Genomic DNA, 20,785 nt, shown 5'->3' with positions numbered 1-20,785 from the left:
AAGTTTGGGTCGAAATAAGTAGGAGAGCGATTACTTTTTATTTGATTTCATATCAAAGTCATAGGTTGATTAATTACCTACATGTTGGGTTATGGCTTTAAAATACCTTTACATTGGAGCGAGGTATTTGTGATATATTTTCAAATGCAGTTTACTCAAAATTAGGTATTTTTAGTTGTTTCCCTATAGAACTAAGGTATCGATTAGTTTTGTATACCTACGCACGTTTTAATAGAATTCAAGGTATTGATAAAATTATTAGATAAGATAATACTTAATTTGTATTTTGTATGATTTTCTTTATGTAACTTGTATCTTCAATTTAGTTGCACAGCCGTAGTCTGAATGAAAAATATGTGATAGTTACACGAATTTATGTTTCGCGTTATTAAAAAAAGATTAATGTAGACTGTGTTACAAAATATCCATAAAGTTTTTATTTTTGTTTTAATTTTAAAAAATGAATTTAGGTAAAAAGAAAACCGATATAAAAAATCCACATGCCGGTGCGAATATTTTTTCGAAAATTACTTACGCGTAAGTGTGTTGAATGATTGAGTTTTTTGGAATGTAATATTGATATTTCTAAAAATGTAAAAATGCAACTACTGAAATTATATTATTTTTATTTATAACATACGAGGGACCTTAAAGAAACTGGACTAATATTTGAAATATTTATTTATTTTATTATTTTATAAAAAACCTTTAATAACCTTTAAAGTACTCTCCATTGGGCTAATGTATTTGCCCAAGCTTCTATTCCATCATTGCAAACATTATTTTAATTTGTCTTCCGTGATGCTTGACCGCGCCTCCATCGTTTTTTTCTTCACCTCAGCAACGTCGGCAAAACACTATCCTTTCGTGTCTCTTTTCATTAAAGACAATAAAAATAAGTCGCAAATGACTAGATCGAGGGAATTGGGGGAGTGGGGCACAGCGGTCATTCCTTTTTTGGTCAAAAATTGGTCCGCACAGGGGGCTGTGTGAGAGCTAATTTGGCACCCACCTTTCTCATCCCTAAATCTTCATTTAAAAATCACTGCACTGGGCTTCAAATCTCCCCAGATAGCTCCACAACTTATTTGATGGTCAGTCGTCAGTCTTCCAATGATTTGGCCAATTTTAGCAACATTTTCATCAGTTCGGGTCATTGAAGGAGGTCCAGGGTGGGGTTGATCTTTAATTGTTACTTTATTTTAAAATGGGAAAATCATTTAAACACTTGAATTTTACCCAAAACATCGTGTTTTTCGAAGGTTGTTAACATTTCAAGAGTTTCTGTGCCAGTTTTCCTGAGCAGGATGCAAAACCTCCCGGCCGCGCTCTTGATTATCCATCGAAAAAATGACAAGCATACAAAACAACAGTAAAAAAAATTCACACCAGCCAAACTGGACCTTCTCCAGTGTTAACACTTGGCATGCTGACTGAGAAAAGTTTACTGCCACCTTTTCTCAATCCACATGCCAACTGCTGTGTGAATTTTTACACGATCCTACCAGCAAAATCCGGTTTTATAAAAACTTTACCTACCACAGTATTAGTCCGGTTTCTTTTGGGTACCCCCTCGCATATATGTTTGTCAGAATTTATTTTATTAAACTTTGCCACAGGTGCTTAGAGTACGTTCTATATGAAACTGAAAATTGTAGTATTGTCTAAATCCCAATGTACCTTTATGATTCAGATTCTTATGGTTATTCAATGCGTTAACCACCAAAAGATAAAAAGGTTGCCATAATTATTAGAGATATGGTTATTTTATTCTTAGCGGCTTAATTTAGATATATAAATCAATTATATAGTATTCAGGTATCTTGTTTACCAAAGGAAGATGAAATAATTTTGAAATTTTTAGTGAAAAAATTTCAAATGCCACAATAATGTAAACATATTTTTTTCATATTTTGTGAAGAGCAGCTAAATTAGCCAGAATTGGAGATAAAACTCACATATTAAAAATAATCGTTTATGGCTGAATAAACTCGCATCAGAACAATTGATTGTGAAGTTGCACTCTGAAAAGCAGTCTGAAACATTTCCGACTCACAAACACGGATCTTAAAATATTAAATTAGTAATTAACACTCAATAAAATACATTAATATTTGTTTTCAGCTTGTAATTATAAAACTAAAAAAATAAGTTTTTTTGGGCAAGGTGAAGTTTTTTTCTTTTCCATGGAACAAGTAATCAAAATAATGAAATTATTATCATAAGTGTCCTTCCCAAGCAACAACTTTAATAAAAACAGTTATTGTTAAATTTCATAAAAAAGCTTTAATTTAATTTCAGATGGACTATACCACTCTTTAAAACTGGATTTAATAGAGATTTGAATTCTTCTGATATATATGATGCTCTCGATGAACATTCATCAGGTTAATTATACATTTTTTTGTCTATTGAAAAATACATAACTGAAAATAATTCAACAACTTTTCTAATCAAAAGTTTTTTTGAAAGAATTAATAATTAGGGTGGAAAAAATCTTTAAATATATTATTTTCATAAAATTAAAATAGAGATTGCAAGGGGTCTAAATAAAACCCCTGTGGAACTTCTGATTTTATTTCAAACCGCTTTTATTTTAACAAAAAAATATATTTTAGGGCGATTAGGTGATGCATTTTCTCAACTATGGAATGAACAGTTAAAAGCTGGAACCCCCAGTTTACCAAAAGTCATATTTCTTCATTACAAGTGGCAGATTTTATTGTATGCCCTACTCACATTAATATTAGATTGTGGAATCAGGTATTAAGATAAACTTAAATTATTAAATATCATGCATTCATTTTTTTTATTGAAAATATTTTCACACTCATATACCTAACAATTCATTTTCAATACTAAAGAGTTCTAGCAAAATTACGTGTATTTAGGCATACTAAATTTCAATAACTTCCCCATATAAAACAAGGAAATAAAATATGTAAATCAGTTTTTTTTGTAATACACAAATGCCATATAAAAATTCCACTAGATAATCTTTCTTCGCCGTCTCAATCCTGGGGATTGGTTTGCAGCAAAGTCCTCCACTGGTCTCTATTCTCTGCAGCTCTCTTCAGCTCGTCATGTGAGGCGCAGTTCAAATCCTCGCAATGCTTCAAATACTCCCGTCGGGGACGCTTTCTGTAATTTGTCCCCTCAGCCATTCCCTCTATTATGTCATGCAAGAGACCCTCATAGCGTATAATGTGGCCGATCTAGTGGGCTCGCCTCTTAGATGGTTTTGATTAGGTGCCTCCCTTCTTCAATTCTGCTGAGAACCTCACCATTAGTGATGTGGTCTCTCCAGGAAATTCCTAATATTCTTCTGTAGCACCACATCTCAAAGGCCTCTGGTCTTTTTTTATCTATTTCGGTAAGGCACCATGTCTCACTAGATAATAAATAAACGGAATCGAAAATATGTTTACATTTATTTTAAATATTTATTAAATAAAGTCGCTCTCCAAACACCAGAGATTGCTTTTTTTTTCACAGTGTAAACTAAAAATACTTATATACAGCGCCAGATCTAATGGGATTTAGCGCCCCGTCATTTTCTGAAAAGGGACGAGAACATTTGTAAATTAATATGAGAATATTATTCTCCCCCCCTTGTAAGCAAGTGTCCGGTTCTTTGTGCCAACTGAACCAATGGTAGGTTCGAGACTGCTCACATATGGGAATTATATATTAAGCTAAGACAAAAAAGTTACATTATTTTGAATTATACTTAATTATTCAAAATGCTAATCATCAAAAAATAATCCTCATGGACTTCATCCTAATGAAGTCAATTCCACTAGATCGATCGAGGAATATCCATCTCCTCCTAAAAACTCTGCGACCTAGAGAAAACAAAACATATCATAGAAAAAAAAGAGTTAATATCTTTAGTTTGAATCCAGAATAGTGCGTGTTTTTTTAAAAGAAGGAATATTTTGAAAGTTTGGGATCTATGAAATATTATCAGTAAAAAAAGAATGAAATATTTTTGGGGCTATTAAATATGCATATCTCTGTGCTAGCCTCGTTTTACAATGTGGCATTTCTAACATATGATTCCTTCCTTGACTGGATATATTTGAATTACTTGTAAATACATTTTGGTTCATTAAAAACAATAAATATCAACTTATTATGTATCTTCAAATTATTATAAATTATAAACAAATTACAGAATGTATAAATGTTGGCCTCGTGGTTTATGGTCAGCGTGTTTGCTTACCATGATAGAGGTCCTGGGTTCGATTCCCAACATGGTTGATATGAAATATTGATTTAAATGGGTGTTTTTACACTAGAATATTTCATAGTTCCTGGACTGGTACCTGAAGCATAAGACTAATCAACTTACCTTCATGTCACCATTTTTTTTAAATCAAGATATGCTGCAATTGGTTTACTAACACAATACCCTATGTACCATTAGGTGCAGAAAGGGAATGATGTTGAAAGAATCAGCATATTAATTAAAAAATATATATTTAACATACATATGTATACTTTGATTATGTGTTCTCAGAATATGTCAACCAATTTTATTAGGGAAATTCATTTCCTACTTCTCTGAATCACATATCCGTACCACAAAAGCCCAGATGAATTTATTTGCATTTGGTCTTGTCATGACTGCGTGGATCAATGTTGTAATCGCTCAAAGTGTAGCCATGGCTCTCATGCATTTGGGACTAAAAATAAAAGTTGGATGCTGCTCTTTAATATACAGAAAGGTAATTTCTCAATTTAGTGCTTTCACACATTTTATTTTATTTTATTTTATTTTTATTTTGCACCACAACAAGCCAGGAGGCCCAATTACAGTGGTGAATTACATCACAGAACACCCAGGCTTGAGAAAAATCCCATTTTAATTTTTGTGTTCTCACCGGGAATCGAACACGGAACCTTCCGTGCGTGAGTCAAGCGTCTTGACCACTACACTACGGAGGCCGCCAACACATGTTTATATAATAATACTTAGAGAAAATCATAAAATTATATGATAATTTATCTTACCTATTTAAAAAAAAAAACATATTAAAGTGGTTTTAACCAAGTGAAAATCTTAGAATGTCAATAAATAATTTTGCCTATAGGATAGCATATGTATATTATGTACATAAATAAAGATATAAATATGTATACAGATTTTCTGTTTTAGTCATTTATTTTTTTAATTGACTTTAAATCAATTTCTTTCTATTGTACTTCAAACCGATTGCAGTAAAAGACATTTTCATATGAGTTTTTATTTTCAGTCGTTGAAACTATCTAAAACTTCATCAGGACAAACTACTGTTGGACAAGTAGTGAACTTGTTATCCAATGATGTGAACAGATTGCAGACAGTGACTTCTATGTCAAATTATTTATTTGTCGGCCCAATGCAAACACTGATAGTGACCATCCTTATTTGGCGAGAGATTGGTGTTGCTTCAGTTGTCGGAGTATTTGTCTTACTGAGTGTTGTGCCCTTACAATGTAAATATTATTCTTGTCTCTTTTCTTAAAGTATTTTTATATAGAGTTTTAACTTAATTACATTTGAAAAATATTATTTCTAGTGTGGCTTGGAACGAAAATTTCTTCATTCCGTTCTAAATCAGCTAACATGACAGATGAAAGAATGCAGAGGATGAGTGAAATTCTCAATGGGATAAAAGTAATTAAAATGTACGCTTGGGAAAAATCTTTTCATAAACTAATACAAATTGTGAGAAAGTAAGACGTTTATATTTATACATATTATTATTTGATATTTATTTAACAATTGTGATGCGCAATGGATTAAAATAAATAAAAATAAAAAAAGTTTTTTATTAATTTCAGGAAAGAAATGAAATGGATAGCAGGCACATCTTACATCAGAGGAATAATAGTGTCTTTTTCATTATTCCATCCGAGATTTTCCTTATTTTGCAGCATCATGTGCTATGTTGCTTTGGGAAATCAAATTACTGCCCAGAAAATGTTTGTTGTTACAAGTTTCTATTCGTTACTAAGCCAGAGCATGACTGTATTTTTTCCAAGAGGTAATGTTAAACTTATTAAGGTATTTGTGTAAAATAAAATAAAATACTTGGAGTAGTAATTTATTTTGATTTATTTTAGCTATTTCGTATTTTGCCGACTTTTTTGTATCAGCAAAACGTATTAATAGATTCTTATTATATGAGGATACTGTGAAACCAATTACTGCATCTATTGGTAGACCGAGAGACACATACACTAAGAAATCTGAACTCAGTAAATTATTTATTAACGAACCTGAAGGAAATGAAACTATGATTCCATTTTACACTGGCGATAATGTAAAAGAAATTATCCTTAAATTTAATAATCCATCAGATTCAGCTTTGAACGCAGGGGATATCAATGGGCTTGTTAAAGAGGAATGGAATAAATCGACAAATTATTTGGATATTGTCTTAGAAAATGCTATAACTATAGAACAAGCATTTGTCAAATGGATTCCAACAAATTCAGAATATAACCTTAGCAATATTACACTGAATATCAAAACAGGAAGGTGATCAATTGTTTTTGATTGAAATTTTTGTAATTATTAAAAAAATATAAGATTAACATTTTATGATGATTTATTTGATTTTAGTTTTGTAGCAATTGTGGGTCCTGTAGGGGGCGGCAAGAGTTCATTACTTAATACTATTTTAAAAGAGCTTCCTTTACACAGAGGCGCTTTAGAAGTTTATGGTGAAATCTCTTATGCGTCACAAGACCCGTGGCTTTTTAATGGTAAGTTCTCTATTCTTTCCAGAATGATGCATCAAAATGTTTTGTTACTAATTAGATAATTTTATATTGTTATGCATATTGTCTTCCAGCTAAGCAATCAGACTGCTAAAATGAGAAGAACATTATACTGCCGCCATCAGCAAAAAGGCAGTTATTTGCCAAAGTAATATTTTGAGATATGACACTTTTTGGTGTTTATCAACTTTATAAAAAATATTAAAAACTGCAAGTAATTTTAAGTGAAAACACAGTATGTCAATTGTTTCTAAGTATAAAACCAGTGTGAGCCATATCTACACTGTGTTTTTACTTATAGATATATATTTTGATTTTAGATATATATATATATATATATATATTTTATAGATATATTGTTTTTAACTAAAAACTTTTAAAAACACAATATTATAGTTTTCCTAACTGAATTTTTTTTTCGAATGGCTTGAAATTTGTTGTAAAACATTACTTCATATTTAACTCATTTTGTGATTTTTGTCAAAAAGCTGCCTTCTTCCTTATGAGGGCAGTAAAATACTTCAACATAATGTTTTCAGCTACTATCAAAGAAAATATTCTGTTTGGATCTAAAATGGAAAAAGTCAGATTCAACAAAGTTGTTCAAAAATGTGCATTGGATCGAGATTTCAATTCTTTACCATATGGAGAAAAAACATTTGTAGGTGAAGATGGATGCAACCTAAGTGGAGGTTTGTGACTTGGATTTTTTGTAAGAATGTAATTTTGTTCACTAGAAACAAAAATAAAATTATTTTCAACCATGAAACGGTAATTCTCTTATCCGGAAAAACGAGCTGAGAGATTTAAGTGTGATTATGGATGAAAAACTCTTATTTGATTCCCATATTCAGGCGTCCATAAATAAGGCTTACAGAAATCTGGGCTTTATTATACGCACCACTCAACCATTCAAAACAACTGCATCACTCAAAATTTTATATAATGCATACATTCCCAGCCATCTTGAGTTTGCTTCTGTTGTTTGGAATCCTCGATATACGAGTACAATTTATTTATCACAACTAGATAGGATACATAATAGATTCTTTAAGCTTCTGGATCGTAAATCATATCCTTATTTTGACTCGTAAGAAGACTCTTCATTCTTTCATAGTTTACTTTCCTTACCAAACGTAGTACCTCCTCTCCTCCTCTCCTCATTACTGTTTGCTCTTTTTTTCTCTTGTCTTATATATTACATTATTTTTTCTCTTTACTGTGTAACATGTTCTCTGATTTTATTTATGAAAAACTTTAACTATGCGATGTATGTTCTATTTTTTATGTTTTATATTCTTTTATAACTTGTTTTTCCCAAAAAAAAAATCTGTTTTGATTTTAGCTTCATTTTAGTTTATCTGTTGTTATATGAAAAATTATTCTTTAGGACAACGAGCTAGAGTGAATTTAGCTAGAGCTGTGTATCGCCGTGCTGATATATATTTGTTAGATGATCCGCTGTCGGCTGTGGATGCTCATGTTGGGCGCCAATTATTTGATGATTGTATGCTGGATTATCTAAATGGAAAAACTCGCCTTCTTGTCACCCATCAGTTGCAGTATCTAAAAGAAGTTGATAAAGTAAACATAATTTAAATTTTATCCATTTGTGCTTTAGAGTATCATTTGTTCCGTGTATTTCATTTTGTACAAATTGTCATGTAAATTATCTTATTTCTGCTGATTTCCTAATTGTATTTTGAAATAAATTTCTCATAATCGAAAAACATACTGAAATCAGTTTTTCTATTTTTCCACTTTTTACCACAGAGGGGCCAAATATCTCAAACATTTCTATTATCTTATCTTATTAAAGTATTTTTACAATTTCATTTTCAATTATTTTCAGATTATTATTTTAAATAATGGCTTTATGGTGGCGGAAGGAACCTACGCTGAGTTGGAAAAATCGAACCCTGACTTTCAGAAATTGCTTTCTTCACATCATGTTCATAACCAACATGATGAAATTGAAGAAATTGAAAAGAAGTATCAAAACCGAGATAGGTTAAGTAGTGTGAACTCTGTAAGTGAAATGAGATCCGTAAGCATCTCGTTTTTTTCAAATTATTTATTTTTATTGTAAACTATTTATTTTTATTGTAAGAGATGGGTTGTGGTTCTTTGGACTCATAGATTACAGATCCAAAGCTTTCTCCCCACTCCACAGTTTGCGTGCTTCCCTTTTTTAAACAGAGTTATTTACGATTAACAGAAAATAAGCCTCCCTAAACGGATTTAAAGATAATAAAACTAAAAAGTAAAGAATAATAATTTAAATATAAAAGTATGTCACTTAAGAGTCCTGGTCCAATACTGCCACAACCTCGATTCCCAGCAGTGTTCCACCAATTGGCCGATTGAAATATTTGGGCTTTCCCCCAGTCTTTCTCTCAGATCTGCTATTTGGTGTCGCAGCAGGCCATCCCTCCAGTGAGGAAGTCAAATAGGAGCAAACATTCAACATACAACATGCAATGTCAGAAAAGCTTGTGCAGAAAGGCTCTGTAACCATTGTTGTAGCACACTCTCATATCCCCAACACATCGTTGGTTATATTTACACCACAGGTCACTGGTGTATTGTTGCATGCATAGAACCTGAACCAATCTGTTTTTGAACATTGATAGAATCTTCGCGCTAGATAGAATTTTATCGGCTCCTGTATCAAAAAGCTCGATATTGTCAACTAATATCAGAATCATCCGCACAGTTTACATCAAGTGTATGGCCACAACATTCAATTAAATTTATTATGTATTCGCTTAATGATTGACTCAAGACTGGAGTGAACATAATTAAATAAATTACATTTTAATTAACATTGACAAGCATTTACCAATAATAATAGATGGTGACAATTGAACTTTTTCACTGTTTTGTAAGCTAAGATAAATCATCATTGAATAGGTGAGTAGATTTTCAGTCACTGTTATCAATATGTATCTTGTAAGTTGATTTTGTTCCGATGTTTCGGCTACCATTGCAGGAGCCATCTTCAAATGACGAACAAAAAGAACAAAAAAATATACATGTTGAATTAACATTTTCAATTAGTTTATTTTGCATAAAAATGACTGCCTTAAAACAGGTTGTACCTAGTAAGGCAGACTAGACATAATCCAGAGAAATCTATTACTTAATAATGTATGTAGTAGACAAAGAAATTGTATTTTATTGTTAATAAACCATTATAATTATTATTATATATAAAATATTTGGGTATGAAGTGTTGTTGGATTATTACTCTTATTATTTTTTTAATCAAGGATGACTCTGATGACGATCATGTTGAAGATAAACAAGATGACGAGTTTCAGACTTCAGGTTCAGTGGGTGGCTATGTGTATTGTGGATATTTAACAGCAACAAAATCTATGTTCTTAGTGTCATTAGTTTTGTTGGCTGCTATGTCTGCACAAGCTTTAGCATCCTCTGCAGACTACTGGACTAGTCATTGGTATGTCACATTATGCCGGTTAATTTATATTCATTATTGTTTGTTGATACATACTTTTGATATCTGTCAATGTCCCAGGCTTGAATGGGTTTTCTGTGATTTCTTCTCTAAAAAGCAAATGTGGACACTGCATGCCAATTTGAATTCAATTATGCCGTTTTGTGTCGTTTGTATCAAAATACTGCTGGAATTAAAAGGGAAAACGGCGGGATCATATTTCATGTGTAAGTAGTGAATTCACAAATAATATTATTGAAGAATTCAATTATTTTACGGTCTGTCAGTTTGCTAAACAAAACAAGGCGGACATTTTGTTGGTATTGCCAGAGTAGTTTAATGTTTTACCCAACTTTCTATTAATAAGCCTTAGTATAATATTAAACGGTATTAATTTACTTAGTTACTAAATTATTATTTAATTTATTTTTTTACGTTTACCTAATAAAAGTACCTGTTTTTTCAACGGCCCAGTCAGTAAAATATTTTTGTGGTAAAACATAACATAACACAAAATTAACTTTTATTTGTGTTATGATAATATATTGCTCATGGTCTGACAACATTACGGGGCCACTTCACACATGCGCGCAAGTAGGATGACGGATAGAGGGGGCATATGATAGAATTTTGGACACAGTACGATGTATGCAAACTTGGTTCTACGCGCTATCTGGAATATTGTAATTCTATGCCATATGCATTATTTTCTAGATATCTGCACCAAATACGAACAGCATTATTTCATGTGTTAATAACTGTGCTGTTTTTTTTATATTTATTTTAATTTTAGGGTCAACTCGGAAGAAATAAGTAACAGGCACAATCAAAATATGATAGAGGATATAAGTTTGGTAAATTCAATCAGTATTGTTAACATTACTAGTATAATGCCATACACTTCGGAATATTTAACCGATTACAATGTATCTTCTACGCCTACAAGTATTGAGAAAATAACCAAAACTTTAACTACAAGTTTTGTAGAGAGAATTATGCCAACATCATTTGATAATGTATTTGATGGTGGATTTGAAAATCTCACATCTTTAGCTGACGTATCAAATACAACTGAATTGATAAAGGATATTTTGTTAGAAACTACCAATTTATTTGGTAATGGACTGCAAAATAGCTCTCTGAGATATTTAAATAAGAATACCACTACAGAAGACTGTTTGCAGAGTGTTCCACGCTCATATTATATCATTATATATACTAGTAAGTTCAAACACATTTTTTCTGTTGTATTTTTTAAAAATATTTAAGAATACCTATATAATTATTTTTAATTTGACTTGGGGCAGTTACATAAGATTGCTCGATCTATTTGCCTGTCAGTTTCCCCAGTTTGTTTATTTTTAGTATCATTTTATCTATTGACCAAATTAAATTATCTATTTTGTTTTTTATTGATTCCTTGAACATATGACATATTTTACAAAATAGCTTCGTGTTCAATTTAATTTTGATGTGTGTTTTTTTTTCAGTTATGATAATACTTTTAATAATAGTAACTTTGTCCCGATCTTCTATGTTCTTTTGGTCTGCTATGAGGGCGTCTGTAACTCTCCACAGCGATATGTTTGATTCCATCTGCCATGGAACAATGCAGTTTTTTAATAAAAATCCTTCCGGTCGTATACTCAACAGATTTTCCAAAGATTTGCATTCTGTAGATGAAGTGTTACCTGCAAACATAATAGATGTTCTTCAAGTTAGTTGTTTATTGTTCATTATATTTATTTTATTTGGAATAATTATCATTTACGCTGCAATTTTTAATATCTTTACCTTGTTTTCGTAAATAAAAAATATTCTTACTCTGGTAAATCTGTTAAAACATTTCATGCAAGCAGGATGAAAAGAATTTTCACTGGACATGATACAAAAATTTAATGTTTTTTTCATTACTGATATAAAAATATATATGTCATTATCAAATATCAATTTCAAGTATTACAAACACATTTAATATTTTTTATACATAATATGTTGGCTGGATGCAGAACTACTTTAACTGCATTTTACAAAAAAAAAATAGGAGAGCGATTTACTGTAAAATACTTGAAAGTTTAATAAATTTTTAACTTAAAATACTTCTGCAAAAAAATGGAATTATCCATAAAACATTGTTAGTACACTTATTGAACTTCTGCAAAGTGTAAATGCGTACATAATATGTTGGCAGACATAAATACATAAAAAAACTCATTTTTATAAAAAAAATTGATTTATAATAGTTCTGAATTCAGGCAACGAATAATGTTTTTATACAAATTACTTCAACATGCTTAACAATAATAATATAATATCATTGTATTTGTTTTAGATTGCTATGCAGATTTTAGGGACTTATCTCATATCAGTTATAATTAACTATTGGCTTCTTGTACCTATTTTATTAACAATTGGAGTATTCATAATTCTGCGAATATACTATATATCAACATCAAGGAGTATCTATCGATTAGTAGGAACAAGTAAGTAATATGACTAAAATAATTCTTAGTCAAACTTTTATTTAACAAAAAAAAAGGAAAATGCAGAAAGAATGGAACTTTGCATAATCTATTTTAGCATACTATCAAATTACATACTCCGTACACTTGGTCATACATTCTTCCTGTTATGGGACACAAATGTTACAAACCAAGCATAGTAAAAAATTTTACCAAAAATATAATATCAAGTTACAAATATATTAATTTTATAGCATTTGTGAATAAGAACAGTCACAAGTTAGTTTTATTTATTTGGTACGGTCATGTCTAAAGAATGGACACCACCAGACCCCTTACATTGCACTACATAATTCGCCTCACAGGACTGCTCCTCGCGGAAGGCCTCCCAAAAGATGGAAGGACACCTGGGAATCCACCTCACAGGAGGAGCAACCCTCTGAAGAAAGAAGAAGAAGAAATAATTAGTATTAGAATTTGAATAACATTGATGTTTGTCATTTACTTATCAACAATTCCCACATTTTTTCAGCACAACAATATACATAGATAAATGGATTAAGTCATTTATAATTGGAAGTATTTTATTAAGTACTTATCATTATTTGCAGCCCGGAGTCCGACATTATCCCACTTGAGTGCATCATTGCGTGGGATAACTACTATTCGAGCTTTTGGGAATCAGAGGTCCTTAGAAAAAGAGTTTGATTGTTTGCAAAATGTTCACACGTCTGTGGAATTCATGAATATTGCCACATCTAGAGCATTTGGATTTTGGCTGGATACAGTGTGCATCTTTTTTATTGCAATTGTCGTCTTTAGTTTTGTTTTCTCCTCAAACAGTAAGTTGAAAATGAACAATAATTATTTTGAATTGAATATAGCAGTACCCATGAGGTAAAAGATGTCCGAATAGTTGTTTGTGTCTGGTAGGTATATCCTCATTTTACTGATTGGAAGAGGATTTGAATTCATAGTATGGTAAAGTTTTGAAAAAGAAAAATAACCTTAATATTTTTACCTCATAAACTATATTCTTGCAATTATAACATCTTACCTTTTGAGTAAAATTATATTTTCTAAGCTAGACAATTTTATTTTTTAATACATTACGTAAAATAATATTTTGAATACATTACATAACTCTTGGTAATATTATACTCAAAGTTTACTAAAAAAAATGTACTTAAATAACAAAAATTGTTACATGGTAATGTCAACCAGGATTCAATTTGAGCAAAGATTTGTGTAATTCTAAAATCTGTCAACATTATATTATTTATACGGATTAAATTCAATTTCCAGTCACGAATATTTTAAGATTGATTGAAATCTTTTATTGTATTCTGCATTATTATTATTATTATCATTATATAAACTACCAGCCATTAAGCTGATACATGTAAGTCTAATGCACTGTGTTTTAAAAATAGAAAATGTAATCATAAATCATTATAAATTTATGTATTCTTCCAAACTACTAAATTATTTAGTTGCTGTTCTCTAGACTTTCTCCAACAACTCTATTTTACATAAAATAGGGACTCTAGATTTGGTAGGCATACTCTAGGAGTGAACGAACATAAGTTTTATAAATTTTGAGGAACAAGTCCAGGGTAATGTGAGAGAATGTTTTCCTTATAAGGAATAGAAGGGAATTGGTGCGTTTGACAATTTCGATAATATGTGATTCCCATTCAAGACCACAAGTAATTACAACACGAGATCCCTTTGTCAAGTCACCATTTGTACTTGATTTCCACTCATAGTATATATTAAATTGGGATTTCCAGGGTCAATGTGTGGGATGGTGCATTTCTCGGGGTTCAGAGTTAAGGAACATTCTTTGGTCCACTGAAAAATCAGATTACGGTCGTCTTTACTTTACTGGAGACTAATAATTGGGTTGGCGAACAATATTGTATCGTCATCAAAGAAGGATATAATAGTTTATGAATCATTGAAATGTTTCTGGTTTTTTTGTAGGTATTCTCGGGGGCAGTGTAGGATTAGTAATATGCCAAGCTATGAACCTGATGTCAATATTGCAATATGGAATAAGAATGAGTGCGCAGATGGAGAATGAAATGATTTCCGTAGAAAGGTATTCCACAATGAGTCATGTTAAATATGATGGTTTCTAAAGTATATTTACCATTGCTAGTAACGCTATATAAGTTTATTTTTTATATAATAAATACTTGTAAAAACAAAATTTATAATTATGATACAAAATATTATATATTCTATATGTTTCAAAAATCCATCTATATTTAAAAATCACTTTAAAAAAAAATATCAACTCATATGTGGCGATCACAGAAGTATAATACAGTCTACACGACTCTATATTGTGTAAAAAACATTAAAATAACTGTCTTATTTTTTTAATAACCCACTTCTATTTTCTGTAATCTTTATATGGACTTTTTTAAACCGAAATGAGGAAATGATTTTTTTAATAAATGTACAGGCTTTTTTAATCATTATTTTTCCCTTTTTAAATATTTTTTTTTGAAATGAACATAAGAGACAGGAATACTACAAGTGTTCGATTAAACTTTAAAATAAAGAGCATGTGAATATAGCATATCTGGGGTGGTATTCTGAATCTTCTCTACCCCCTAGAGAGGGATTAATTTACGGATTTGAATTTTCTGCATGTGTTGACATTTTTCTTCATATTTGGCCACACTAATGATGTAAACGTCAAATAAATATGAGCATGTGAAATCAAACATGTTTTTCATTAAGAATATTATTGCGACCTTAAGCATTACCTAAAACACTTAATTATGTTGAAAAAACCTACCCGTATTAGTTTTTTTTAACAGTTTTATAGACCATAAGACCATTTGACTTTTAATTATCAGTGTGGCCAAGTGATGTATGATGCAAAGTGTTGTATTAAAAAAATGAAAATCCCCAAATTTACCACTCTCTAAGAAAACAAAACCGAGAGAGCCCAATACAGTATTAAGTATATCACTTTTGAGAAAGAAAACACATCAATCGCGTAATGTTTCTTGTGCGACTGAGCAAAGCGCCGCGTTTAGTAAGTACACCCTGTTCCCGAAATATTTTCATGATTTCAACATTTCGCAATTCCACATAATTTACGATGTCTCGAAATTTGAAAGACGAAGAAATTGAGAGCATTTTAATGGGAAAAGTTTAAACAACTTGACAGTAAATTGATTATATTTTAAGTTTTTGACGTTACTCATGGACTGGCCTATATATTTTTTAAAAGCGTTTATCGGAGAAGTAATTTGTATTACTATCAATTAGATTTTTGAAATATAAAACCATTATTTGACCTTGTGGTGGAACTAAAACCGGATGCAAAAGTTATTTAATTTAAAATGTTAAAAATTTTTGTTCGCATTGAAAAAATATGTTTACATGTATATTGTCATTATTTATGAGTGATTTGATTCGTTCACGTAAATTAATTTTTTTTTGCATTTTTTAAGGTTTTATTTCAAAATTGCTCTAAGAATATGTTTTATCAATGTTTTTACTTGTCTTAATAAAATTAAGGGTTTTATTTGTAATAAAAAAATTACACCTTTTACCTAACCTAACCTAACAAAACTAAATATCCATAATGATTTTTATGATTTACTTATCATAAAAACCATGTTTTGAACAATAATTGATACAGTTTGTACTTTGTAGGGTAATGTTCCACAATTAAAATGCTCCATGGACAATGGATATGTATAAAAATCACTGACTCCTTGATTGACTTGATGTGGCTACATATTTGATATTATTTTCAGAATATTGGATTACACAGATATTGAACACGAACCTCCCTCCACAGTACCTGAGGATGAACATCTCCCAGTGAACTGGCCTAGTGATGGGAGGGTAGAGTTCCACAATGTTTCCCTACGGTACTCGGCCACTAAGCCTCCGGCCATCCGGGACTTGTCCTTTGTGATACGTAAGCACGAGAAAGTTGGTATAGTGGGGCGCACCGGAGCTGGAAAGAGTTCAATTATCAATGCTCTTTTCCGGTTTGTATTAATTATATCTATTATAAGTTATTATTACTTCTAGGTCTCTCCTGATAACTAATTTACAATGCTATTAAATATTTTTTATCTTTTCTAGATTAATATGCGGGTATTGCATTTTCCTTCCAGGTTGGAGTTTATCCAAGGCTTTATAGAAATTGATGAATGCAGAACTGATACATTAGGTCTCCTGGCGCTGCGAAGTAAACTTGCTATAATTCCTCAGGAACCTGTCTTGTTCTCTGGAACAGTTCGAGATAATCTGGATCCATTCAATGAATACACCGATGAAATTCTTTGGAACTCATTAGAACAAGTAAATAAATAAATGTCGTATTAGTATTATGGGCACTTGCAACACTTTTTTTTTTTTTAAAGGGAAAAAGAAATATTTGCGTTCTTATAATTTACGCGAAAATTTAATATTGAGGGCCATTTTCAACGAGTTGTAAATAACTCACTATTAGAAAATGGATATCAAGTTGGGGTAGAGTGGGATTCGAACCACGGACCTTTGATCCGTGAGTCCGAGACACTAGCCACGGGACCACAACCCGATTCTTGACCTTTCATCACCAGGTGCCAGGCCTGCTAACGCAGTAACGCAACACGTCACAAACAACTGATAAACTTAATTATGATTCTCTTTGTTCGGCGCTGATTTCGGTTGTTTCGACACGACGCTGACGTTTGTTAGTGAATTTTAACATTTAACGTAAATATGTATTTTTGGCCTCCATTTCATTGTATTTTTCCTTTTTTATAGTCAATTAAGTTAGTAATAAACTTCGCATAAACATGAAAGTGAAATCTTTCACTTATACACGCTCATTTCTATATAGCAAAACTTTTGGGGTTGTTGAAATTTCGTCAGTAAGAAAACCGTTTCATTAATGTTTCACTATAGTATTATTTATAGTTCTGCATTATCTCTGGACAAAAAGTTTCCTACTTGATTATTTCTTCTACTCCATGGCAGCGCTATATCCCAGGTTGGGATTTAGCCTCCTCCAGGGGTGGTATTCTGAATCTTCTGTACCCCCTAGGGAGTGATTAATTTGAACATTTTAATTTTTTTATTTGCTTCATAGAATGGCCACAGCGATGATCAAACGTCAAACAAATACGAAAACGTGCAAATAAATATGAAAATTTCAATTTATTATTTTTAAATTATTGCGATCTTAGGCATCACCCAAAACACTTAATTAGGTTGAATTAATTAAACCGTATTAGTTTTTTTTCCATTTTTGAAGCAGTTTTATACACCATTTGGCGTTATCATCAGTGTGGCCAGTATATGAAGCAAATAATAAAAAAAAAATTCAAATTAATCACTCTCTAAGGGGTAGAGAAGATCCAGAATACCACCCCAGATGTGCCCTCCATTGGCTTCTGTCTCTGGCTTTCGTTTTTTGGTTTCCAATCCGTCCTATCCTACTCGAATCCTCTTTAAGTGACCACTAGTTATATGATTAATGACTGATACAAGCAATGTGATATTTGAAAACATTTCACTTTTGAAAGAGCTTTGTCAGTCATTAGATTTTTTAAAATTTAAATAAGAGTTTTTACACATAATTTTGTAAATTTTTAGGTTCAGCTTAAAATTGTTATTAAGGAACTAGCGGGTGGATTAAGCGCTGTAATGTCGGAAGGTGGAATCAATTTCAGTGTGGGTCAGAGACAACTGTTTTGTCTGGCCCGAGCTATTACTCGGAACAATCACATCCTTATTCTTGATGAAGCTACCGCTAATGTAGATCAAAAGTTAGTATTGACTAGTATTTTATGCTCTGTGTATATACGAATACTTTGTACTGATTTTGTAAAATACTGCAGATTACTACATTTACTTATTGATTATTAATTTTTTTTTCTTAAATTTAGGACAGATTCTCTAATTCAACAAACAATAAGAACCCAATTTGCTGACTGCACTGTTATTACAATTGCCCACAGATTGCAGACTGTGATGGATTCTGATAAGGTAATAATATATTAGTCATTATTGATTAATGGTCCAAATTGTGCAATTAATTAACATGCTTATTTGTAACTGCATTTTTAAATAATTGCCATAATGTATGTTTTATACATACAGGTATTTGAACATTATTTCTCTTTCACTGTCTGTGCGAAAAAGACAACTGCGTGTCGTACGGTCCCTAACTAAAATAGACAAAATCGGCGTTTCGCTGTCCCGATTTCCGGCACCTCAAAACTAAACCAATTTCGTTATTTTTTTCAGATAATGTGTCAGATTGAAATTTTCCTTTTTGTTCTTTTGTGCGTTTTTCAAAAATGGTTATCGTATTTGTGTACCGTGTGCCGAAGACAGCAGATAAAGTCTAGTTTCAATAATAAACAATTCATATAAAAAAAAGAATAAGAACACGCATATGGTTAATATCTATAGTGTGTAAAAAATCAATGCTAAAATGCCGTAATTCAGGTAGAAAATACGGGAATGCGTTTGTATGAAGAAAACTTCATAATGCTTTACGTAACCATATAAATAGGTTCAGTTCTCTTAAATAAAACCATTGATCTATTAATATACATAATACACCTTCTAAAACTATGACACTTAACTCATGCCCAAACGATCAGTCATGCCTAACGCGTATTTAGTCGTTCTTTAACCGGCTGGCTGCCGGGTTTTGACGTAAGCTTGTTTGATTGTGTCTTGAAAGCGTATGAAAACCGTTTCAATAAACGTAAAAAAGATCATGTAACTCTTCATTTTCAAATAGAAGGTACCTATGTAGGAATTCCATAACTCATTATAATAAGTTTTCAAATTTAGAATTATTTTTATAAATGTTAAACTCTGCTCTTTTTGCTAATACGGGAGGGCTTGATGTAGGAATACGTTTTTTAAAAATGTATTGAATGTCGGTTAATATTATTTCATTATTACCAAAAATCCAATAAAAAGATATAAATGTGTAGAAATTAAAATGAATTTAAAGAAAGAATCCGACTGGGATCCACAAAAACAAATGTATGTATGTTGTATTAAATACAAACTTTTTTTAAACACAAAAAAATAACATCCTCCCATTTTTTGGGTATTTGCATTCTCGCCGAATGCAACTCAACCCCGTGGGTCGATGAATAAAAATTTTGCGCTCCCAACTTTTTTTTACTTTACAAATTAAAGATTTTAAGACCTGTAAACATGCTCTCGCCAAAACTCGTCATTTCCAAAAAAACAACACGTAAATCGGTCAAGTAGCTATTTAGTCTATAGAGGACATACATGCGAACATTGCCTTTATATATATTAGATTACAATGAACTTCCACCAAGAATATTCACTAACAAACTTGAAGGTTTTTTTAAATTATTGTAAACCATAAGTACTTTGTTGTGAATTAATTATGTTCAAAATACATTTAAGGTGCTGGTTATGGATACAGGAAAAATGGTGGAATATGATCACCCCTATATTTTACTTTGCCGAGATGGTGGAATCTTCAAGAAGATGGCCCAAGAATATGGAAACGTCCGCATGGAAGCATTTTTGAATGTTGCTAAGAAGGTATTTATTTTCACTATAAATAAAAAAAATAATTACCGTTATGTTTTTTTTAAAGTTTCTAATTAATATAATATTTACTAAGTAGTTTAATACATTCACTTGTTTCAGAGTTATGACGAGCTGCTGAAAAAAGTGTGAATATTTATTGATGTAAAAGTTTTAATAATAATATTTTATTACCTAGTTTTAATTATCTTTTTATAATTGTTGTTAATAAATATGATTGATTTTCACTTATCACGTCTTTTATTTTACGTGATTGGCTCGGGGTTGTGACTTAGGAATTGTAGTGAAACTAAAAATTTACGATCAAACTAAAAATTAATAATAATTCTTATAAAGTACATAAATGTGGACGCATATTCTTACTCGTAAGTTGAATCTCAACATTATATTTTCACACAGGAAGAAAAAGGTTAAAGCTAATGTTGATTGTTCCTCGCAATACCCTTGAGGTGATTTTCACAAAAATGGCGCTATGTAAGTTTACGTATTATAATAATATCTAATCCACTGAGCA

The 20,785-nt window shown here is 31.2% G+C and overlaps 1 protein-coding gene across 2 annotated transcripts; it reads left to right on the top strand.

The window, feature by feature from the left end:
* The first annotated feature begins 331 nt into the window (after positions 1 to 331).
* On the top strand, positions 332 to 20,500 carry LOC148275733 (ATP-binding cassette sub-family C member 4-like). 2 transcript variants are annotated; one of them, XM_088235287.1, is made up of 24 exons: positions 332 to 537; positions 2,302 to 2,387; positions 2,619 to 2,763; positions 4,523 to 4,730; positions 5,259 to 5,481; positions 5,565 to 5,721; positions 5,830 to 6,032; positions 6,112 to 6,529; positions 6,614 to 6,756; positions 7,311 to 7,463; positions 8,162 to 8,355; positions 8,624 to 8,800; positions 10,044 to 10,234; positions 11,025 to 11,452; positions 11,722 to 11,948; positions 12,564 to 12,714; positions 13,305 to 13,535; positions 14,680 to 14,797; positions 16,479 to 16,718; positions 16,848 to 17,034; positions 18,316 to 18,488; positions 18,609 to 18,708; positions 20,125 to 20,265; positions 20,374 to 20,500. In XM_088235287.1, the coding sequence occupies exons 1-24, from the start codon at positions 461 to 463 to the stop codon at positions 20,401 to 20,403; spliced, it is 4,401 nt and encodes a 1,466-aa protein (XP_088091413.1). In that variant the 5' UTR covers positions 332 to 460; the 3' UTR covers positions 20,404 to 20,500. The 2 variants fall into 2 exon arrangements, with proteins under 2 accessions (XP_088091413.1, XP_088091414.1); XM_088235288.1 differs by lacking the exons at positions 12,564 to 12,714; positions 13,305 to 13,535; positions 14,680 to 14,797; ... (4 more) ...; positions 20,125 to 20,265; positions 20,374 to 20,500 and having other exon boundaries at positions 11,681 to 11,756.
* The last annotated feature ends 285 nt before the right edge of the window (positions 20,501 to 20,785 follow it).

This window comes from Micrasema longulum, unplaced genomic scaffold (genome assembly GCF_059751315.1).
Source record: "Micrasema longulum isolate JH-2025_06_02 unplaced genomic scaffold, ASM5975131v1 h1tg001354l, whole genome shotgun sequence".
Lineage (NCBI taxonomy): Eukaryota > Metazoa > Arthropoda > Insecta > Trichoptera > Brachycentridae > Micrasema > Micrasema longulum.
This window is presented reverse-complemented; position numbering and strand designations above follow the sequence as displayed.

Bases quoted from the DNA above. Each gene is read 5' to 3' on its own strand.
- LOC148275733 (XM_088235287.1), top strand. From the start codon at position 461: ATGAATTTAGGTAAAAAGAAAACCGATATAAAAAATCCACATGCCGGT. The intron at 14,798-16,478 runs GTATTCCACAAT...TATTATTTTCAG, and splicing joins GAAATGATTTCCGTAGAAAG to AATATTGGATTACACAGATA. The intron at 17,035-18,315 runs GTAAATAAATAA...GTAAATTTTTAG, and splicing joins TTTGGAACTCATTAGAACAA to GTTCAGCTTAAAATTGTTAT.